The sequence below is a fragment of the Typopeltis vanoorti genome, chromosome 2 (genome assembly GCF_054136105.1).
Source record: "Typopeltis vanoorti isolate ZY-2024b chromosome 2, IOZ_Tvanoo_1.0, whole genome shotgun sequence".
NCBI lineage: Eukaryota > Metazoa > Arthropoda > Arachnida > Uropygi > Thelyphonidae > Typopeltis > Typopeltis vanoorti.
Window position 1 is genome coordinate 89071210 of NC_143550.1, and position 23028 is coordinate 89094237.

Consider the following 23028-nt stretch of genomic DNA (forward strand, 5'->3'; position numbering starts at 1 on the left):
CTCCCCTCTTCCTCCTGTCCACCAGACCCCTGCAAGTTTCATCTTCTCAATCTTTCCTCATACTCGACATTCCGGAGGTTAGAAACTACCTTAGTCAGTTGCCTCTGGACCCTATCCAACATCTCTTTGTCCTTCTGAAAACTAGGGGACCAAATCTGGGCAATAGTCCATATGTGGCCTAATCAAAGCCTTATACAATGGAACAAGAATCTCCCTACTTCTACAAGTCAGTGTCCTCCACATCATTCCCAGAAGCCTTTGTGTTGTCTATATGTCTCCTAAATTTCAGATTCTTATCCACTATAACCCCAAGATCTCTTATTTCTTCCACCTCCAACAATATATCCTCACCAAGCATAAATGCTGCATCCCATCTTTGTTTTCCAAATTTTAAAAACCTTACATTTTGCAACATTGAACTCGCATCTCTATTTCCGTGCTCAATCACTCAATTTATTCAAGTCTTCCTGTAAGGCCACAACATCTTCATGGGTCATCTCAACTTTGCATCATCTGCAAACAACTGAATATCTACATCCAAATCTTCACCAATATCACTGGTGAAGTGACTTCTAGTGACTTTCCTTTTCCTGGATATTGCTCTCCCATACACAACTTGTTGATACCTATCAGATAGCCAGTCTCCAATCCAATGCACCAATCTAATATACAACCCCATCTGCTCTAGTTTGACTATCAACTTATTATGCAGTAATCTATCAAAAGGCTTTGCAAAATCTAAGTCTATTACTGTGTATCCTTCTCCTCTAGTCCAAGGAAGCAGTCACCTTATTGTCATAAGTAAGTAGATTACTAAAACATGACCTCCCTTTAGCAAATCCATGCTGTCCATCAAAGATAATACCATTGTTGTCAACCCAAATCTGGATCCTAGTTCTCACAAGTTTCACCAACAACTTAACCACAACACCTGACACACAGATAGGCCTATAGTTTGATGCGTGAGTTCTATTAAGTAACATAACTGTCCTAAAACAGACCCCTGAGGCATACCATTAGTGACTTTCCTTTTCCTGGATATTGCTCCCCCATGAAGTTGCACAATCTTGCCCTCCTTCCACTCCTTAGGAACTTGACTGAGTGCAAGTCTCATATTAAAAAAATATGTCAAGGCCGGCATCAACTCCCTGGAACATTCCATTAGAATACATGGTGATATATTATCAGTATATCACCACTTTATGAAACATGCAGATTCTGGATTCAGAAGTGAATGTGTGAGCAGGCAAATACAGATTGAGATGGTCCGGAATGGGTGCAGAGAGTTTGGGTGTGAGGAAAGTTGTAGAATTGGTGGTAATATAGAGGAAGTGACTGAGGAAGGTATTGAAGTGTCACATCAAAGAAGTGACATTCGTAGGACTTGTAGAAACAGTAATGATTTCTTATGTTTATTTACTAATGGTAGAAGTTTTCGAAATAAGGGGAATGAAATTGTTGCTTTGCTTGAGTTTATTCACCCCAAAATTGTTTGTATAAGCAAGACATGGTTAGATGATGATGACATCCTGACAGGAATAGGGATGAATGGAGATGATATTTTTCGTGAAGACAGACAGGGAGTACTGTTGATGGTAGCAGATGAGTGGTGCCCATCTGAGGTTGATTTGCAAGGTGCAAATAGTGGCCACGGTTTTGAGGCAGTATGGTGTGAGGTAGAAGTAAACAGGATGAAATATTTAATTGAATGTTGCTATAGTCCTGTTAATATGGGGGCGGGTAATGAAAAGGAGATGTATAAGCAAATTGGTCTAGCTAGCAAGCAATGAGTGTTCATTATGGGTGACTTTAATTATGGTAATATAGACTGGAATCAAGAGACTGCATCTGGGGGTAAAGAAAAGTAATTTTTGGATTTTTTTGAAAGACAGGCAGTATGTAATGGAGGGTACATGAGGATCAAGAGTACTGGATTTGATCATCTCATCAGATGACGTTATTATAAATGAGGTGCCAAATCTTCCACCAGTTGTGAGCGTGACCATGAAGAGATCACTTGCAGGGCGACCAGTCATTCGAGGATGTCTGTTAGGGATATATGTGGAATTATAAGACTGGTAATTATAAAAATTTTGGGAAACAGCTTGCGATAACAAATTGTAAAGAGGAAATGAATGAAAAGGATATCAATGCTGCTTGGGCACTACTCAAGAACTATTTACTACTACTACTCCTTGGCATTACTGTCCATTTAGGACCTGGGCCTGTCTCAGGATAGCCTTCCATTCTTCATGATTCTGTGCCTTGCTCCTCCAGTTCTTTACTCTCATTTTCTTTAAATCATCTTCCACATCATCAAGCCATCTCCTTTTTGGTCGTCCTCTGGGCCTAGATCCACCTGGTCCAGACGTGAAGACCTTTTTTACGGCTCTATTATCCCCCATTCGCTGAACATGTCCTAGCCATCTCAGTCTTCTCACCTTTATTTCAGTAATAATATCCACTTCATTGAATTTTTCCATTATTTCTTTGTTATTCCTCATTCTCCAAAGTCCATTCTCATTAATTGGGCCAAAGATCTTTCTTAATACCTTTCGTTCCCAAATTTGTAATCGGTTTCGATCTCTCTGAATCATTGTCCATGTTTCGCAGCCGTACAAAAGCACAGGTTTGAGGATTACTTTATATAGCTGGATTTTACTTTTTATCGAAATCAAATTAGATTTTAATAATGGCTGAATACTATAATAAGTTATATTTGCAGCAGCTATTCTATAGGTAATTTCAACTGACATATCATTACTTTCTGTTATTACTGAACCCAAATATTTGAACTGCTGGACTCGTTCAAAGATTTCTTCATCTACTGTGAAACTTTGGCTGTTTCCCAATTTTTGTTTATCCCTGGCAACAATTAAGTATTTTGTTTTAGTTTTGTTTGTTTGTAGTCCCATTTTCCTTACCTCCTCTCTCATTTGTCTATAACCTTCTCTAAGGCTTCTCTCAGTCCTTGCAATACAGTCCACATCATCCACAAAAGCCAAAAACTGTAGACTTCTGTTCATAATAGTTCCACCTCTGTTTATAATTACATTTTGTATTACCCTTTCAAGGCATAGGTTGAAAAGCATTGTTGATAGTTGATCTCCTTGTCGTAATCCTTTGGTAATCCTGAACTCATGCGTGAGTTTGCCCTGTATTTGCACTCTACCCATGGTATTTCTGAGTGTCATTTTAACTAATCTTATCAGTTTAGGTGGAATTTGGAATTCCTTCATGACTTTAAATAGTTTATCTCTATTGATGTTATCATAGGCTTGTTTAAAGTCCACAAACAAATGTGCAGATTGATATTGAACTCATAGCATTTCTCCATTATTGTTCGTACTGTAAAGATCTGGTCTGTTGTTGATCTATCATACCTAAAGCCACATTGGTAGTCACCCAGTGTTTTTTCTATAAAGGGTTCCAATCTAGTTGCCAGTACTCTTGCAAATATTTTGTAAATTACTGCTAACAGTGATATTCCTCTATAATTTTGGCACAGAGACTTGTCATTTTTCTTATGTATAGGAACGATAATAGCAGTGTCCCATTCAGTAGGCATAGATTCAGTCAAGAACTATTTGGTGGAAGCAATATCAGAATGTATTCCAAAGGTAAAAGGGTAAATAGAGTAGGTGTGAAATGGATGAATCAAGAGATAAGGTATGCAATCTGGAAGAAGAAGAAGGTATTATGGAAGAAAACACAAGATGAGTAGTTATGACAACCAGTTGCATGAGAAGTACAAAGAGTGGGTGAGGAAGGTGACTTGCTTGATAAGGGTAGCAAAAGTGTAGTATGAGCAGCGGTTAGCTAAAGTGGCTGAAAAAATCCTAAGAAGGTTTTTTGATATGTGGCCAATAGAAGAAAGAATGATTATGGTAGGATGGGATTGATTGGTGAAAACAGAGGAATGATAACCACTGCGGATGATATAGTTGAGATATTCAATGAGCAATTTATAAAGGTATTTCATTCTTATGAATGTGACATCATGCAGAACTTGAAAACAGTGGGAAAGAAGGAGGAACAGGAGGTATATGAGGAATTGAATAGACTTCTTGTAAATTAGGCTGTGGGACATGATGCTCTTTCACCACGTGTTTTGAAGGAATGTTCCAAAGAGTTAAGAACAGCTTTTGCATATCTTTTCAACATGAGTCTCTCACTAGGTCAAGTTCCAGAAGAGTGGAAAGAGAGTAAAATTATTCCATTTCATAAGGGAGGTGATAAGAGTAGGTCTTTGAATTATAGACCGGTCTGTGTGTCTGGAGTCATGGTTAAGGTATTAGAGAAGTTAGTTAACACATTCGCTGCCAATTACAAGTATACTCGTAGTTGGTATATGGGCATCACAAGCCAACTATGAATATACTTGTATGACACTTACCGCCGGCAACGAGATTATTCATAGTACTGACCTTGAAGAAGTGAAAATGCTTGGCATGCAGAGCTGGCAGCAAAAGTGTGTATACTCGTAGATGGTATATGAGCCTCACAAGCCAACTACGAATATACTCGTATGTCGATTACTGCTGGCAACGAGATTACTTATACCCTTGAAGAAGTAAAATTGCTTGGTGTTTGGTAAAAAACTATGCCCGAGTAGCGTGGCAGTGAACATGCTAAGACTAAGATTCAGCATTGGGTTTTCATCCAAAAAATATTCTTTGGCAGCACCAGCATGGATTTACTAAACGAAGATCGTGCTTTAGCAATCTGCTTACTTTTTATAATAAAGTGACAAATGCGTTGGATAAGGTGTTGCATATACAGTGGTATATATAGATTTTGTAAAGGCATTTGATAAATTGCCACATGACAAGCATGATAAATTGGAACAGATGGGGGTTGAACAGTAGATTAGTTTGCTGGATTGGAGATTGGTTCTCTGATAGGTATCAGCGAGTTGTCTATGGAGGAGCGATATCCCAGAAGAGGAAAGTTACTAGTGGTGTACCCAAGGGTCTGTTTTGGGTCCATTACTGTTTAATTTATATGTAAATGATAATTGGAGAGTTCTGAATGGTGATAGGCAGTTGTTTGCAGATGATGCAAAGTTGGTGTACAGCTATCATGAGTAGAGCAGATGCTATGTCTTTGCAAGAGGACTTGAATGCACTGGCTGAATGGGTAAATGAGTGGGGATCTCAATTCAATGTTGCGAAGTGTAAAGTTTTGAAATTTGGGAAGCAGAGATGGGATGTGGAGTACACAATTGGTGGAAATATCTTGGAAGTGGTAGAGGAGATGAGAGATCTGGGAGTGATTGTAGACAAGGAACTAAAATTTCGGGAACATGTGACTAAAATTGTGAGGACAACACAGCAGATAATGGGAATGATGCTATATTTCTTAAGAAATCTAGTATTCTAACCAAATATAATAAGTGTTGTAACAAATATTGTGTGAATATTGCCGGTCTGGTTGGCCAAGTGGTTAGCGTATCTGCTCTCCAGCCAAAAGGCTGCAAGTTCGAATCCTGCTGTGGACATGGATGTTTGTGATTATCTGAGTGGTGGAGATGGGGAGTTGTGGAGTAGGTGTCCTCCCTAGATGAGTCTTCGGACTCTCTGGAGGTATAACATAATAATAATAATAAAATCAGCAAGAAAAAGACAATTGAAAACATGTAAGATGAATACTAAAAGCATCAACTACTTTCTAAAGAGAACCTATAGAACTGGTAAAGCATTTCAGCTGTTTTTGGCACAATTTTTAGATTGCAAATTAAATATGGAAACAGATGACAGAATAAATTAATGTACAGTGGGAAGCCAATTTTAATTTATTGTAGAATAAGCCAGAACACTATATTAACTCCATACAAGGCAGCAGTTAGCTTAATTTTTAAATTATGAATCTGAGAACTGGGTTTAAAAGAACATATCTGATCAAAAGACTAGAGACCACTGATAACAGAGTTCTGAGAAAAAATCAGCAGAATGAACAGACAGTGTCAATGGTAGCATCACATTAAAAATGATGATATTAGGAAGGAACTTGACATTGTTAATATTCAAAAATCTGTGAACAATACACTAAAGTGGTACAATCACTTAAACAGAATGTGAGTTAGTAAACAACAGCTGCTTGATACCAGATGGAAGGAAAGAATCTCAGAGGACCAAGATTTTGGTGGATTGATGCAATTAAAAGTGCATCCGGAGACAAATATACAGTCTAACAATACTAAAGTCCTGACAAGTAACAGACTAATCCAGAGGAAATTGCTGATAGGATGTTGATAATAATGTAAATTTAATCATTCACCACTATCTTAGTATCTCTGTGCCTCCTGATCATGCATATCAAGAAATGATGGTGATAACACTGATGAATTGATGGTAGTGGCAAGTGAGTACAAGTTCAATGCTGCAAAGTGTAAGGTCTTGAAATTTGGTAGGCAAGGATGGGATTCAGAACAAACTAAAAAAAAAAAAAATGGAGAAATATTGAAGGGGTTGAAGGAAATGAGAGATCTGGGAGTAGTTATGAACAAAGACTTGAAATTAAAGGGCCACATTGCTAAAATTCTCAGGATATCACAATGATGAGGAGGACCTTCACATGTAGAACCAAAGAGGCTATGGTTTCCTTGTATATGGCCTTGATCAGACTGCATAGGACACTGAGCACAGATCTGCTCACTGGTTTTCAAGAAGATGAGGATATTTTACACAAGGTCGAGGAGAAGATCCTGAGACTGAGAGAATATAGTTTTGCAGAGCCTTATGAATAGAAGGAGGAGAATATAAATGAGACATCTAAATTTTTGAGAGGATTGTTACCTGATTAATGTGGAGGAGATTTTTCTTAGAGTGGAGGGAAACAAGGGTAGAACTATGGGCCATCTCTAGAAACTGGATAAGGAAGGTGAGAGTAAGGGAATGAGGAGTAAGTTCTTTTGCATGGAGAGTGATTGATGAGTAATGCATTGCCTGAAAGTGTGATGAGTGCAGAAACTGTCATTCCCATTATCTGAATATCTCCATCCAAATCTTCACCTATATCATTAATATACAAGTTAAACAGTAATGGCCCCAAAACGTACCCCTGAGGCACTCCACTAGTGAATTTCCTTTTCCTGGATATCACTTCCCCATACACAACTTGTTCATACCTATCAGATAGCCAGTCTCCAATCCAATGCACTAATCTAATATCCAACCACATCTGCTCTAGTTTGACTATCAATTTATCATGAGGTACTCTATCAAAAGCCTTTGCGAAATCTAAGTATATTACTGTGTATCCTTCTCCTCTGTCAAGGGAAGCAGTCACTTTATTGCAATAAGTAAGTAGATTACTAAAACAAGACCTCCCTTTAGCAAATCCATGCCGTCCATCAAAGATAATACCATTGTTGTCAACTAAACTCTGGATCCAGTTCTCACAAGCTTCTCCAACAACTTAATCACAACACCTGACACATCAAACTATAGATAGGCCTATAGTTGGATGCTTGAGTTCGATCACCTCCTTTATGAAGTGGCACAATCTTGCCCGCCTTCTACTCCTTAGGGACTTGACCGAGTGCAAGACTCATATTAAAAAAATATGTCAAGACAGGTGTAAACTCCCTGGCACATTCCTTCAGAATATGTGGTGATATATTATCAATCTATTGCCTCTAGATTGATAACATCTAGTTTACTCAACTCCCCCATACACCTCTTGCTCACTTAGTCTGTCTCTTCTCCCCATCATCTACTGCTCTCAATCTCTCCATGAAGTTACATTCACAAGATTGAAAGACCTTTATGAATTGTTCATTAAGTATCTCCACCACACATTCTGCAACAGCTGTCTTTATACCATTTTCTCCAATCAATGTCATCCTTCCATAATCATTCTTTCTTTTGCTGGCCACATATTGAAAGAACTTCTTAGGATTCTTTCAGGCTTCATTAGCTAACTGCTATTCATAGCTCACTTTAGATAATCCACCAACCAAGTCACCTGTCTTGCTTGGTCTTTGTAGTCCTCATGGAATTGGTTATTTCCACTTCTCTTATACTGCCTCCATAATGTCCTTTTTTTTTTTTATCGCATGCTTAATCTTTTTATTCATCCATTTCACACCTACCTTATTTAACCTTCTCACCCTGAATACATTTAGACATTTCATCTACTAGATAGTTTTTGAAAATCCACCAAGCTGCATTCATCTCTTTTCCAGCTAACTACTCATTCCATGCTACACCCGCAAGTTGTCTCCTGAGCTCTTCATAATCACCCCATTGTAGTTCCACATATACCCTTTTCTCACAGAGGTCCTCACATTGCTGGCAACTGCCCAGGTAATCACCTCATGGTCACTCTCACCAATTGGTGGATTATTTGACACCTCATTTATAATTACATCCACTGATGAGATGACCAAATCCAAGACCCTCAATACTCGAGTGCCCTCTGTTACATACTGTCTGAGGTAGTTATCCCTCAAAAACTCAAGAAACTCATTTTTTTTACTTCCAGTTGCTATCTCATCATTCCAGTCTATATTGCCATAATTAAAATCGCCTGTAATGATCACCCTTTTCTTATTTGCTTGACTAATTTGATCATACATTTCATTATTGCCACCATCCACATTACCTGATCTATAACAACATCCAACCAAGTATTTGATTCCATTCACCTCTATCTCACACCATACTGCCTCAAAACCACTGGCACTATTTCCCTCTTGCATCTCTACTTTGTATGGACATAACTCTTTCTCTATCATCAATAGCACTCTCCCCCTCCCTTTTTACCCTTTCTATCCTCACGAAACATATCATATCCTTCTGTCTCTATTCCTGTCAGGATGTCGTCCTCTTCCAACCATGTCTCACTTATTCCGACAATCTTTGGGTGAACAGACGCAATTAATGCAACCATTTCATCTACCTTGTTTCTTATACTTCTAGCATTTGTATACAAAAACAACAGCTCATTTCTGGATCTATAGCTAGTTCCACTGATACCACTCACTCGATGTGATCTCTTCATGTTCGACTGAGGCCATTTCCTTTTTTGCTCATTCATTTTAAAACCCTTTTCAGTTCCAACTGTTTCCTCTTGATCCCAGGTCATCCCATTTCTTTCCTGTCTACATGCTCTCACCTCCTCTCGGAGCATCCCCTTTCTCAATCTGTGTACCCCTATCCACCCTGAGCCTCCCCCTTTCCCTGCTCCTCTTGCACACCCATTCTCTTATTTTCTATACTCATACCACCCACTTCCTCATTCATAACCATCTCTTCAGTCTCTCCTGTCTTACTCTCTTGCTCTTCCACATCACTTCCTGCTTGATCTGATTCATTCTCTCTCACTCTACTCACTTCTCTACCTTCCAGCAGCAGTCTCTCCAAGTGACTCATACCATAACCACTCAAATGCAGTCCATTGCTCCCATACAGTTCACTTCTTCCTTCAAACTCATTCCACACATTAACAAACTGTACTCCCATCTCCTCAGACATTTCAGCCAGTATCATTCATAATCCTTGCTCTCTGCGAGTTCAGACAGAGAGTGAGACACAGTAAAAGCAGATGGGGGTTGGAAGTTACAATGAATATGTGTATGGGGATGGTCAACATAGGAATGGAATGGCATAGGATGTAAGGAAGAATAGTTGAGGCAAGGAGATATATGGAGTAAATGGTGATAAAGGTGAGTGCAAGTGAGTAGGTGTGGTGAAATCATAGCTGAGAGATGCAGGTAGGAATGCTTAGATCTTAGCATTCTTTCCTTATTGCTCCATTTGACTGTCAATTGGTGCATTGATTTTTGTTGTAAATTGAAATTGTTCCATTGCTCAAATGTATTTGTCCAATGTTGGAATAAGTGAAACATTGTTGGATAATGGCGATATTCTTATTGAAGTAAAAACTTAGGGGTTATGATGTTTTACATGGAAACAGGAACGACAAGAAGGGAGGGAGGTGCTGTTGATGATAGCAGGGAAATTATGTCTGAATAAGGCAGAGAGCAAGTGAAAATAGGTTAAGTAATTTAAGACGGTTTCCTTTAGTGTTACATGGTTATCAGCATCCATTTCACTAAAATTATGGAGACTACATTATTTGACTAAGATTATCATCATTCATCATCAAATTCCTGCCATCTACCCTCAAGGACTGTACAGGATATGCTAGTACTACATGAAAAATTTACATCATTACTAACTTCCTATATACAATTTTCCTCCAAATCAGTCTGTTACCTGTCAAGACTCCAACATTATCAGATCATATATTTCTATCTTCTAAGGCACCTTTTACCATATCAGTCCACCTATATCTTGGTCTTTCTCTGGGTATTTTTCCTGTTGAGCTTGGTAGAGAACACTTGTTTTCCTCACCCAGTCTTTAAGTGACCATACCACCTGAGATTAGCTCTACTAATGCATTCCTGGATGCTGACAATATCAAGTTCTTTTCTAATGTCCTCGTTTTTAATATGATATTGCCTTTGATGCTGTCTGTTCATGCCTCTAATCTTTCTCAGAACTCTCATATATGCAGTCTCTAGTCTTTGGTCAAGTGTTTTACTTCTGACCCAGCTCTCAGATCCATAAGTTAAAGTTGGTTTGAACACTGTCTTGTATACAGCTAATTTAGTGTTTTGACTAATTTCTCTCTTATTCTATATAAATTTATTCACTTGACATCCTACCATACCAGCTTTGTTGATTCTGTTGTATATTTCCATATTTAATTTACCATCGTCACTAAAAATCGTGCATAAGTAGCTGACACGTTTCACTTGTTCTTTAGATTCTCCTTCACAGTGCAGTTGATATTTTCAATGCTTCTGCCTATTTTCATTGTCTTTGTCTTGTTATTGCTTCCTTTATATCATATCTATTACAGCAGTTATTCAATTTAGTCAGGGAATCTTGCAGATTCATTGCGGATTTATTTAGAAATATAACATCGTCTACATAAAGAAAAAAGAGTTGAAATTAACATCTTCAATTTTGATATCAGGTTTAATACCACTTTCCTTCAGAATGTGATCCATATAGATAATGAATAACAGAGCGGATAATATACATCTTGTCTGACACCAGATTTAACATTAAACCATCTTCTTGTACTTCCTTCAATTCTAACTGCTGACTTAACAATTCAAATAAAAACTAAGTATTGCTTGATATAATGCCCCATCGACACTCCATAACTATAGTGTATTGAATAGCTTCTCTCTTGGCACATTTGAAAATGTGCCAAGAGAGAAGCTTTTTCCAGGTCTACAAAACTTAAATACAGATATTTGTTATATTTCCATGATTTTTCAAGCTGTGGAATGCATTACCTGATAGAGTGGTGAGAGCAAGAAAGGTTAATGAGTTCAAGGAGTGGTATGATAGACTTTGTGTTTCCTAGGAAGGACCTCCCGCAACGAGTCTCTTGACTCCATGGAGGCCTGAATAATATTTTTTTTTTAAACACTTTGTCTTGCATACATATAATAATTACATTATAAAATTATAGAAATTATAAGATATAAAAATTATAAAAATTACATACATATAATAATAATAGTATTTTTTTAATTCAATGTTTTTTTTTATAAAATTATGATTATATATTATGCATTTACAAAATGTGTAGTTGTAGTTTTCTATTTTATTTTATTTATTTTTTTAACAATAAATTTCATACAAATTTTCCTTTTGTTTGTATAATGTATTAATAATAGTTACTGTAGATGGTAATTTATAGTTGCAGTTGAATAAAGTTACATTTTTAACAGTATTTATAGTATAACAATGAGTTATATATATTTTACAATTTTGCTTTTATTGTATTTGAGCACTGTAACTACAACACTTCAATGTAATAAATAGATTTTTTTTTCTTTCTGTTGATCTCAGTTGAGATGTAATGTCTCAGCTTGCATCCTCGAAGCTTTTTAGTAAGCTTATCTGAGGTTGACACCAATTAGATATCGTTTATTAATTTGATTGCTGTGTTGGAAGTAGGCCGATGTTTGAGAGGTCAAATGAACGATCTGAAAGGTCTGATCAAAGGGAAATTGCTGATAGATTCTGGTGTTATTACATCTGTCTTGATGGTTCTGTCTTGATATACTACTACTACTAATAATAATAATTTTAATTTTATTTATTTATTTTTATGGCAAAAGGAATACAGAACAACTACAGGTCAATGTCCAGTCTGGAAAGCCAATCCAAGGCCTCATCCATCACCTTGTGGATATCCTGTAGGCCACTACCGTGAAAATGGCACCTTGGGCAGTTGTTCACAACATGAGTAATCGTCTGAGCAATGGGAGAACAATCACAATAAGGGTGGTCTAACATCCCCCCCCCCATTTATATAGTCGGTAGCCACATCTGCCCTGGTTAGTTCTGATTGATTGATTGATGGCCTGTTGATTGATGGCCAAATCTTCCTGGGAAGAGCAAAATCAGGCTGCAGAACACAGAAATCTTCTACCAGGAAGCCGTTTGTTTGGAGGTTGGACCAGTATTCTCTCCACATTTCAGGTGTTGATGGCAGAGCAGCTGAAGAGAGTTCGTCCGTGGACCAGAGAGGCTTTCTAGATTTTAGGCAAAGACTAGGTGGATTTATGAGTCTGGTACAGTGGCAGGAGTGGGTTGCGCATTGCTTTATTAAATTCTTTAATCGAGGCTTGTCTTCTCCATATGTTTGGTGGAGCAATGTTAGGCAGGACAGGCAGCCAGGAGAGATGGGTGCTTCTCACTGTCCCACTAATTGTGCGCTTGGTAGAGTTTAGCTGGGTGTCTATATAATGTTAGTGTGTGTGTGCACTTCTTTCCTTAGACAGGGGCACAATATTCTGCTGCAGAGAATGCGAGGGCTAGTGCAGACAAGACCTTAGGACTTCTGCACCACAACCCCAGGTTGTTCCAGCAAGCTATGAAATGATCTTGTTTTAATTTTGTTGGACAGGTTGGTGATGTGCCTTTTATAGGTTAGGCTTCTGCCCAGGCTCACTTCAAGGTATTTCAAGTGAGGCTCGTGTTCTACCATTTTTCCACAGAAAGAAGGGTTGAGGTGTCGATTTGCTTCTGCATTGTTCAGGTGAAATGCTGTGGACACAGTTTTTGTTGGATTTGGCTTCAAGTATCACTGCTTGAAGTACTCTTCCAGGATGTTCAGGTCTGTGTTCAAGGTTGATTCCAGGTTTGCAAAGGAAGTAGATTGATGTAGGATTGGTAGGTCATCAGCATACATATACTTGCTTGAGCTGGTATGTGGTAAGTCATACATGTAGATGTTAAAAAGTAAAGGGGATAACACAGAACCCTGAGGGAGATGACCGTTGCGAAGGAATTTGGGCCTATTCTTTTTTCTGCCAATATGGACCCGGATTTTTCTGTTGGAGAGAATGGATTCAAAAAGCTGGAAAGTTTTTTGCACCTTATAATATTTCCTAGCTTTAGGAGGAGGCCTCTGATCCAGAATGTGTCATAAGCTGATGTTAGGTCAATGAAAGTGGCTCCAGATTTAAGTTTCTTCTGGAAGTTCTTCCAGCCACTTCTTCCAGCTTGTTAAATCGGGAGTGCTCTTTCAATGAGTGGTGAAATTCTTTTAAGGAGAATTCTTTCAAAGAGCTTAAAAGTGGTGCAGAGCAAGGAGATAAGTTGTAGATTTTTCACATCATTTGGATCTTTCCCTGGTTTGGGCACGGCAATTATTTTGGCTTCCCGGAATAGATTTGGTAATTTACCAGTCATTATAATTTCTTAGAAAAGGGCAGCCAGCCATGTTTGGCCTTGTTGAATGAGGTATTTTAGAAATTCAGGGAGGATACCATCCACTCTTGCAGCCTTGCCATTCTTGGTGAGTTTTAAGGCTACCTGTACCTCTTCCCGAGATACTGGGTGTACAAGTTCAGGAAGCTCGGGTCCTGTCTTCAGGATTTGTCTGATGGAAGATTGCACAGTAATTTTCCTGATAGAGCTGAGATGTATCTTGGAGGTTTTCAATAAATGATTAGCCATTTGATTAGGAGTTATCTCTGTTGTTTTGTGTGTTGTTGGTTCTGCTCCACCTAATTTTCTCAGCAGTGACCAGCATTTCCAGCTAGATGTGGTGAAATTGAGTTCATGGATGGTTGAGATTCATCTTTCCTTTCTGTTTTTATCCAGGGTTGCTATGAGCTCCTTAGTAATAGTTGGGTCTTCAGTTTCTCTACTCCAGCATGAGATGTATTGTTTTCTGTAGCCTCTAGGAATAGAAGGCTTTGGCTGCAGTTTTTATTAATTTAACAATATTGGATAGCAATTAGGAGTGGATGAAATTGCTCTAATGGTTTTGCTCGATCTGTTTCTGAAATGCATTCCAGTTGGACCTGCGAAGGTCGATTGGTGTTCCGCTGATGACTGGGATTGATGCGCCTGTCTCTATTAATGTAGGATAATGGTGACTATTAGGGAATCTGTTGAGGATGGTTCTGGTTGTTGGCAGAGGGTGGTCTTCAGAGTCTTTAGAGAGACTATGCACAGTTCTGGGGGTTCTGTTCCATCTGGCTGAGTTGAGAGTGCCTTCCTGCTTGGCATTGTAAATCAAAAAGGTTATATGTATCCATCCAGTTAACTAGATTATTACTATATTATTAGATTATTATTACTAGATTATTAGGTTGTTAGAGGAAATAGCCCCATGGTGTGATGAGAGTTGAAGTCACCAACATAGATAGCAGGGTGAGGTGGTGGCTGGTCCATCTGATCAGGCCAGGATTGCAGTGGTGTTTTGTAGACATTGTAGATGGTGGTATTTTGAACTTTAATACCTATGGAGTATTCTGCATCAGGTACACATTGGGTTATATCCTTGAGGCCAGGCCGGATGTAGGTTGCATCCAACATATCTTTATCTTCCATTTTTATGTTACCTTTATCAGCTCTGATTCCTTTTGTACTCTTTTCTCCATTTCTAAGTTTTCAGTTGCCTTTGGAACATTTTACCAGCTTAATTGATATTTTCTTCTATATTCTAATGAAAGCCTTGACCTGTTTATCTACTCTTATATATATATTTTCCATTTTCTCTATATTCTTTTAGAACTCTTGCTGGTTTATTTGCTAGGAACTTTTAATAAGGTTTTTTCTTCTTTTCCAGAACTGCCTCTTTCACTTCTTGAGTTCACCACAAAAGTTCATATTTTTCTACTTTTGCATACATCACCACTTGACTTTCTGGCTGAATCAACATAGATTTAGTTTCTAAATCTAAATAGATTTAGAAAATAACTTAAAGCAGTAAAGTGGAGGAAAGAATTTGAAGGAACAGAAAGTCAGTAGTGAGCTTTATTACTTTGATTATAATGAAATGTGTAGAAATTGCAGTTTCTTCATTTTACATGATTAAAATAAAAACACAAGTAAATTTCTTCAACATTTTCGTTTGTTAAATATACAGAGATTGTATAACTAAAGTGGATATTAAATCCAGCATTATTTCAAAGCGAAATATAGAAACTATGAAAGTTTCATAAAAAACGTTGACCAGAGAGCTTACAAGAATACACTTGCGGCATTCACAAGTTGCCCTAGCATGGACCACATAGAAGACATGAGCGCTTGACTAAGTGTCCATATATTCACCTTCTATTGGTCCATTTTGATAAGGTTTCACTGGCCAGACAGCTGTTTCGAACTGGTTGGTTCTCCTCAGAGACCAGGCAGAAACATTAAGAGAACAAAAAACTCTCATTCAGTACTGAGGAACTTGAAATGTCAGAGAGGTGTATTTTTCATAAACAAACTTTTGGTCAGTGCATAAAAGCATTTATTAAAATAAAGAGCCAAAAGGCTTCAGTTTGGTGATGTAAATTTATATAAGTAAAGTGGATATTAATCAAAGCCGAATGTAGAAACTATGAAAGTTTTATAAAAAAAAGTTGACCAGAGAGCTTACGGGAATACACTTGTTGGCATTCACGAGTTGCCTAACGCAGACCACTTAGAAGATAAGAACACTTGTCCAAGTGTCCATATATTCACTGTCTATTGGTCCATTTTGATAAGGTTTCACTGGCCTGACAGCTGTTTTGAACTGGTTGGAACTGGTTGGTTGGGCAAGCGCTCATGTCTTTTAAGTGGTCTGCGCTATGGCAACTCATGAATGCCAGCGAGTGTATTCCCATAAGCTCTCTGGTCAATTTTTTTTTTTTTTAAGAAACTTTCATAGTTTCTACATTTGGCTTTGAAATAATGTTGGATTTAATATCCACTTTACTTATATAAATTTGCATTTCTGAACTGAAGCCTTTTGGCTCTTTATTTTAGTAAATACAGTGATCAGGTTGGCCCATCTCTGTGCAAGGAACAGATTGAACATGTTTCTTGTATGAATTTCTTCTTTTGTATAGACACTAATTCATTATAATGAGTGTCCAAAAATAAAAAATTCATTAAAACAAGACAGTACTAATTTATCAACACAAGTTTGTGTTGTTGTGTTACAGTTCATTAAAACTTCAGATGTAAAAAAAAAGCCTTTGTGATGTCTTATGAAGTGTACATAATATCCAGTATCTGGGTATCTTAGTATTGTAATATTTAAAATATAAAACTCTCAAAAGCCCATGTTTTCATTTATTATTATTTTTTTCTCCAATAGAGTTACTCTGACTGATAGCAGTTTTTGTTGTCAGGTGAGTGTCTAAAGCATTCACTGATGACATTATCATTGAATATATTAGTGTTTTCTAGAAAAGAGTTCAAAATAGAAACCCAGAATATCTGCAATAACACTTGTCAGAATTTGTACAGCTTATATTGACTGATGTCAGAATTTGTACAGCACATCATTATTGACTGGTGAATGAAATTTGCAAACAAAGCCTTAACAAGAAGGATAAAAATCCATCCACATTTTCCATCTAAATTACTAAGAAACTGAGATTTTTGTGAGTGAGGTTTGTAGATTCCTATAAAGCAGTGTTTCTCAACCTTTCTAAGCCCAAGGACCAGTAAAATGCCTAAAACAATTCTACGGACTACTAAGTTATGTAATTTTTTTAAAATCCTATGTGGGGATTACCAACATTTGGAAAAAACTGTGCCATTTATAACATAATAAATCTAAAAGCATGTTTTGAATACATATGGAAACATAATTGATTAAATTGGAAGTAAACGATTAAAAGTGTATCATCATGAACAAAGTTTTAATTTTTATTAAACAAATAATTTTATTTGTTGAGAATTTCTTATTCATTGTAAAAAATTTCCCAGAAGGGAGAGATTTAGTTCATTTAATTTCGAAAAAATGCCTGAAAGATAGAACAAAATTTTTTTATTAAATAAATAATATGATATAATTATGTTACTACTTACTTTTAATGAGATGGTTGAGCTTCTCGACCTTTGCAGAGTTGCTGGATATCTGGCTCAATATAGATCAACTTCAGTCGAAGATCGACACACACACTAAGACGATTTCTGTATTTTGTTATTATTTGAAGGAGCTATGAAAATCCTTTCTCACAAAGATAGGTTGTAGAAAACTGCATGATGATTTTCAATGCTTCAGTTAATTCAGGAAGGTCACTTCTCACTGAAGGTGAGATCCAGATTCGAGCCAAACCAAGATCACAGAATTGCATTTTAAGCCCACTGTCACTTGAAAGCTTAATTAGCTGTTCTTTTTTCGATAATAAAAAGTCGTTCTCGTGAATGTAAGCCTAAAATGGATCGCGAACCCACAGAAATTTCTTCTTCTTATTATTATTATTACATGAAACCTCCAAGGAGTATTATGTAATAGTGGGAAGGCACACTACCCTACTTTGCTAAATACATCTCATCCTATCCACTATTACTTAATTCTCCAACTATGACAATCAACACCATCTGTCCCTTGTCATCACCAATAACAGTATTTTTTTTTTGTCTGTAAATTGAGTATGTTTTGAAGGCTGATTTGTTTGTAAGCAGGATGTAAAACCTGAGTTTCCAGGAGAAAAAACCCTGCTACCACCGTATGAGATCGGCTAACTCACCTTCAATTGAAAAAGCCCATATAAGGATTCCCCTCATCACGACAAGAATTGAACCCAAGTCTTTTCCAATCGAAGGGCACAATGTTCCACTGTTCTTCCAATTGCGCTACGGCGGCTTATAAATTTCTGCAAAAAGTTATTCAGAAAATATATTTCAAAGTTCTGTTTCAGTGTTTCAAGGTGGTCAGAAACCCTTCCAGGAAATCAGAATCAACAAAAATATAATTTTCCACTAAAACGGATTCCAATGTTGGAAAAGGTACAAATTGCCTGTCTTTTACATAAGTAATCCATAACACCAGTTTTTTCTCAAATGCCTTTATTTTGTCATAGGCATCAAGAAAAGTTAAAGAATTTCCCTGAAGGGAGAGATTTAGTTCATTTAATTTCGAAAAAATGTCTGAAAGATAGGACAATGTTGATAACCATGCAACAAGGAGTGATGCAAAATCAGAATTACTTAAATTTACAAACCATCAAAATTTGTGCCTTAATTGAAATAACCTTGTTATTTCAATTCTTCCCCTGGAAAGTGAGCAAATTTCAGAATGAAGCAAAAGTTGTATATATTCATTGCCCATTTCATCACAGAGTACTAAAAATAACCTATTATTTAACGGTCAAGCATTAATAAAATTAACTAGCTTCACAGCGTTGTATAGCACAGTTTTAAATTCTGGTGGCATTCCTTTGGAGGCTAATGCTTCCCTATGTATGAAACAATGCACCCAATTCATATCCGGAGCTACTTTCTTCACCTTAGGAACAACTCCACTATGCCTGCCTGTAAGGGCACAAACTCCATCTGAACAGAAGCCCATACATTTTTCCCACTGGATCCCTTTGTGTATTATGTAGTTATTGAGAGTGTGAAATATTTCTTCTGCAGTTGTTCGGGATGGCAAAGTTCTACAAAACAGAATATCATCATGAATGTTGTTATGATGTGCATATCTTACATAGTATATTAACTGCGCATCATCTGTAACATCAATAGTCTTGTCTATTTGTAACCCATAATAAGGACTCTTCTTAACTCCTTCGATTAACTGAGATTCTAGATCACCTGCCATATCATTAATTCTGCGACCGATAGTGTCATTTGAAAGAGGAATCAAATCAACATCTTTTAGTAACTTATTGCCAAACATAGTTTTTACCACGTCTTTTATAGCTGGAAGTAGCAAATTTTCCCCGATAGAATGAGGTTTCCCTGTTCCCACTATGCGCAAACTTAAGAGATAGGATGCTTCAATGCCTTGCTATTAATGGAACCCATGGCTGAAACTATATCTTTCCCATGATTTAATGTCCCTAATCGTCACTGAAAAATTCAATTGGCTTATTTTTCATATCACAATGTTTAGTTTCTAAATGTCGTCGGAGTTTCACAGGTTTCATGCACTCGTTTAACAACACTTCACAGCACAAATCATATTGAAGTTTCTGTTCACTTTCATCTCCACACCAATTAAACCCGAATTCCAAATATGAACTGTTATATTTCCTACTGTATTTTTTCTTTGAACTGCATGTTTCTTCTACTCGAATAGTATCAGATTTACTCGCCATTACAACACATGTATCACAATTAGAGTTAGCATCACCTGTTTCATTTGCTTTTCTTTTCAAAGTCCTAGTTCTAAGCACTTTTCCATTATTAAAAAACGTTTCCAAAAAATATATAAATACTGGGGTTAACTCATGACACACTTTGTCCAAGTATCACTTAGCACTTCTGAAGATATACTGAGCCTTGGTTGAAGGAGGAGAAACCTTCAATAATAAGAATCAATAAACAACAAACAATTGGTTGAAATGTGGATAACACGTTTACTTTATTTCTGACAAAACAGCAAGGGAAGGCAGAAGCATTAAAGTATGTTGTTGTTGTTCACTTCACCCCTCTTTTATTACTCATTATTTTGCTACTATTTGTTGGTTTTTAATATCCATATTATTTCAGTAATTTTTACTTACTTATTCAATTTTAATTTGTTTTATTTGGATAATTAAAAAAAATATTTATTTAATTAATTTAAATCTTCCTGCGGACCACTTGTCCTATCGTCGCAGACCACAGGTTGAGAAACACTGCTATAAAGCATACAAAAGATAAAAATGTAACTCCTCAAAAATCATGTTTTTTTATGTACTGCAAGGAATTAACATCAGTAGTGCTACTGATAATTCTCCCTAACTTTGCATCATCAGCAAACAACTGAAGATCCCCACTCAGTCTATGATACATTATTTACAAACAAGCTAAACAGCAATTGCTCAATAACAAAATCCTGGGGCACATCACTAGTTACCCTCATTTTTTGAGATGTTGCTCTATCATACACAACTGACTAGTATCGTTCAGAGAGCCAGTCACCAATCTAACCAATATACTATTTATTCTGTTATGTCCCCTTTTTTTTTTTTTTTTTGTTTTATCTTTAATCTTTAATATCTTTATTTGTCTTTACTTTCTTTAACTCTAAGTTTTGTATCTCTTATTATCAGATATTTGGTTGCCGACAAATTTGTATAGATTAAAGACTGCACCAGCCAGCAACTAAATTCTGATACAATATCCAATAATACTTAACGAAAATGTCAAGGTATGTATGCAATCGTGGTCCCTATTCACATATCACTATTGGTTTCCCCCTTAAATGCAAGGTACAAAATTTTCTAAACGGTAATTCAAATCCGCAGAAGATATGACAAACTCAATTGATTATGTAAAAAGAAACACATTTATTATTTCACAAAGACAAGTATACATGTTATTTAAATTCTTAACCTTAAAAGAGTCTGGGTTCCCCTTACTTAATTAAACACATTTAAACTTCTGTACTATAATCTCTTACGGGGCATAAATTCCTCACTTCTGTACATATATCTATCCTCAGACTCTCACAATCAAGTTACCTGATAATATCATACATGAAACATTACATATAAACACTAGACAATTCAATAAATCTGACATGTAATTCTCTAGGGCAATAGTACTTATTTCTGCTTAATTCTCTCCCCCAAAATATCTATTAACACTTAACTATTTCTGATCATATGACATTACTTTTCTTAAATCACTTAAACAGTCCGAAGCTCGGCCTCCTGTTCGGCTGGAGCCTAATATGTTTTCTTCTTAACAGTAGGCAGAAGTGTCCAAATTGCAGACTGTTCCTATGGCTCAACACGTAAATAGTGTATGTTCTTAACTTCTGTTTCTTTTTTTCCATGGATAGTTTAAGCCTACATTAATATAAGAAAATCTTCGCTTACCATTCTTGCTTTGACTAGGTATTCTGATCTGTTCACTGTACCTCCTCTGATGGCGGCTTTGTTCCTTTGTTCTACATGAACCGAAAGCACTCATGCACAGATCTGTACGCTGATGTGGATTTCATCAGCGGCTCTTTCTCCTAATGTGTTTGAACACATTGTAGTTGCAGCTTTGACCGATGTAACGTGCATAGCAAGGGGAAATTTCTTGCTACATGTGGCGGCAAGCTCTACATAGCTCTCCTATGGGAAAGTTGGTGCTGACGAAACTCAGAGGCGAGACACAAGTGATGAGAGATAAGAGAGCGATTCGAACTCCCGCTGAAACTTTTATACTCCGAAACAGCTCCCTCACTTGGCAGTGTCGTCACGCATCCAGTAGCTGCCGATTGGACGCTGTGGCTACAAACTGTCTTTACATGCCTTAAACTTGTACTTAGCTTATACATATTTATTTGTTAATACTACATGACTTTCTACTTTAATTCATTCACAATTACTATCTCAATAAACATATGGGCTATCTTAACTGTTTAGAATTTACACATCTGGTTATTTACATTTTCATGGGACATTATTCGGTACATTTCCCATCAGGAGTCATAAGCATGTCCTTATCCCTTCCTTCTGAGGTAATGTAATGTTGAGTGGGAAAAAGGGATGACTCATCACTTTTTCCGACACAACAATTCCCATCCTCTGCAGCTTGTACATCAAATTATTAATTTTGTCATGCTGACCCATCATTTTAAGACTATTAAAAATTATTATTGTTTGGTATTTGAGAAAATAAAAGTTCATGCTTGCAATATTTTAATTGATTTTAAACTATACAAATCTTTTAATTCTCTAAAATTGAGTAATTTAATATCAAGTAATAATTATGATGTTATAATATTTGAATTTTTTTAAATATTAGATGTCGATGAATGTATGGAGAAGATAGATGATTGTGATCATTATAAAGAAATATGTTTTAATACTCATGGAGGCTATATTTGTGAGTTGCAATCTTCTGAAAAGTGCTCAACTGGTTATAAGTGGAATAGTGTACAATCCATTTGCGAAGGTAAATTTTTCATATATATATATATATATATATATATATATATGACTATACAACAGAAAATTTTCAGAAAATACAACAGAAAATCATATAGGGATGGATAGGAGGGTGGTTGATAGAGAGATATCAGAGAGTAGTTTATTCAGGAGTAGAGTCCAAAAGATGGCCTGTGACTAGTGGTGTGCCACAGGGTTCTGTTCTTGGACCACTACTATTTAATTTGTTCATTAATGATATCAGAAAGGATCTGAGAGGAACTATTCATTTGTTTGCTGATGATGCAAAGTTGGGTAGAGCAATAGTGAGTGCACAGGATGTCAAAATTTTGCAGGATGATTTGGATAGTTTGGAGGACTGGGCTAAGGAGAATGGATGTCAATTTAATGTGGAAAAGTGTAAGGTTATGCATTTTTGGGTTAAAAGATTAGCAGCAGTATACCCCATTGGTGGACCTGTACTCCAGGAGATTGACGAAGCCAGGGATTTCGGGGTATTGGTGGATAGGGAGTTGAAGTTTAGGGGACACATTGCAAAAGTGGCTAAATCAGCTCATCAAATCACTTAGTTACTGAAGAATACTTTGATGAGTGAGACAAGCAAGTTATTGTTCCTCTGTATCGAGCCTTGATAAGACCCCATCTTGACTACTGTGCCCAGATCTGGGCGTGAGGGTTTC

The 23028-nt window shown here is 36.8% G+C and overlaps 1 protein-coding gene across 2 annotated transcripts in view; it reads left to right on the forward strand.

Annotated features, from left to right (window-relative positions):
• Positions 1-23028, forward strand: part of LOC150109235 (uncharacterized) — a 415237-nt gene that overhangs the window by 143762 nt on the left and 248447 nt on the right. For both annotated transcript variants that reach the window (XM_090406508.1, XM_090406517.1), the window contains exon 7: positions 22206-22355. In XM_090406508.1, coding sequence (XP_090262634.1) covers positions 22206-22355 — 150 coding nt within the window. The remainder of the gene's footprint in view (positions 1-22205; positions 22356-23028) is intronic.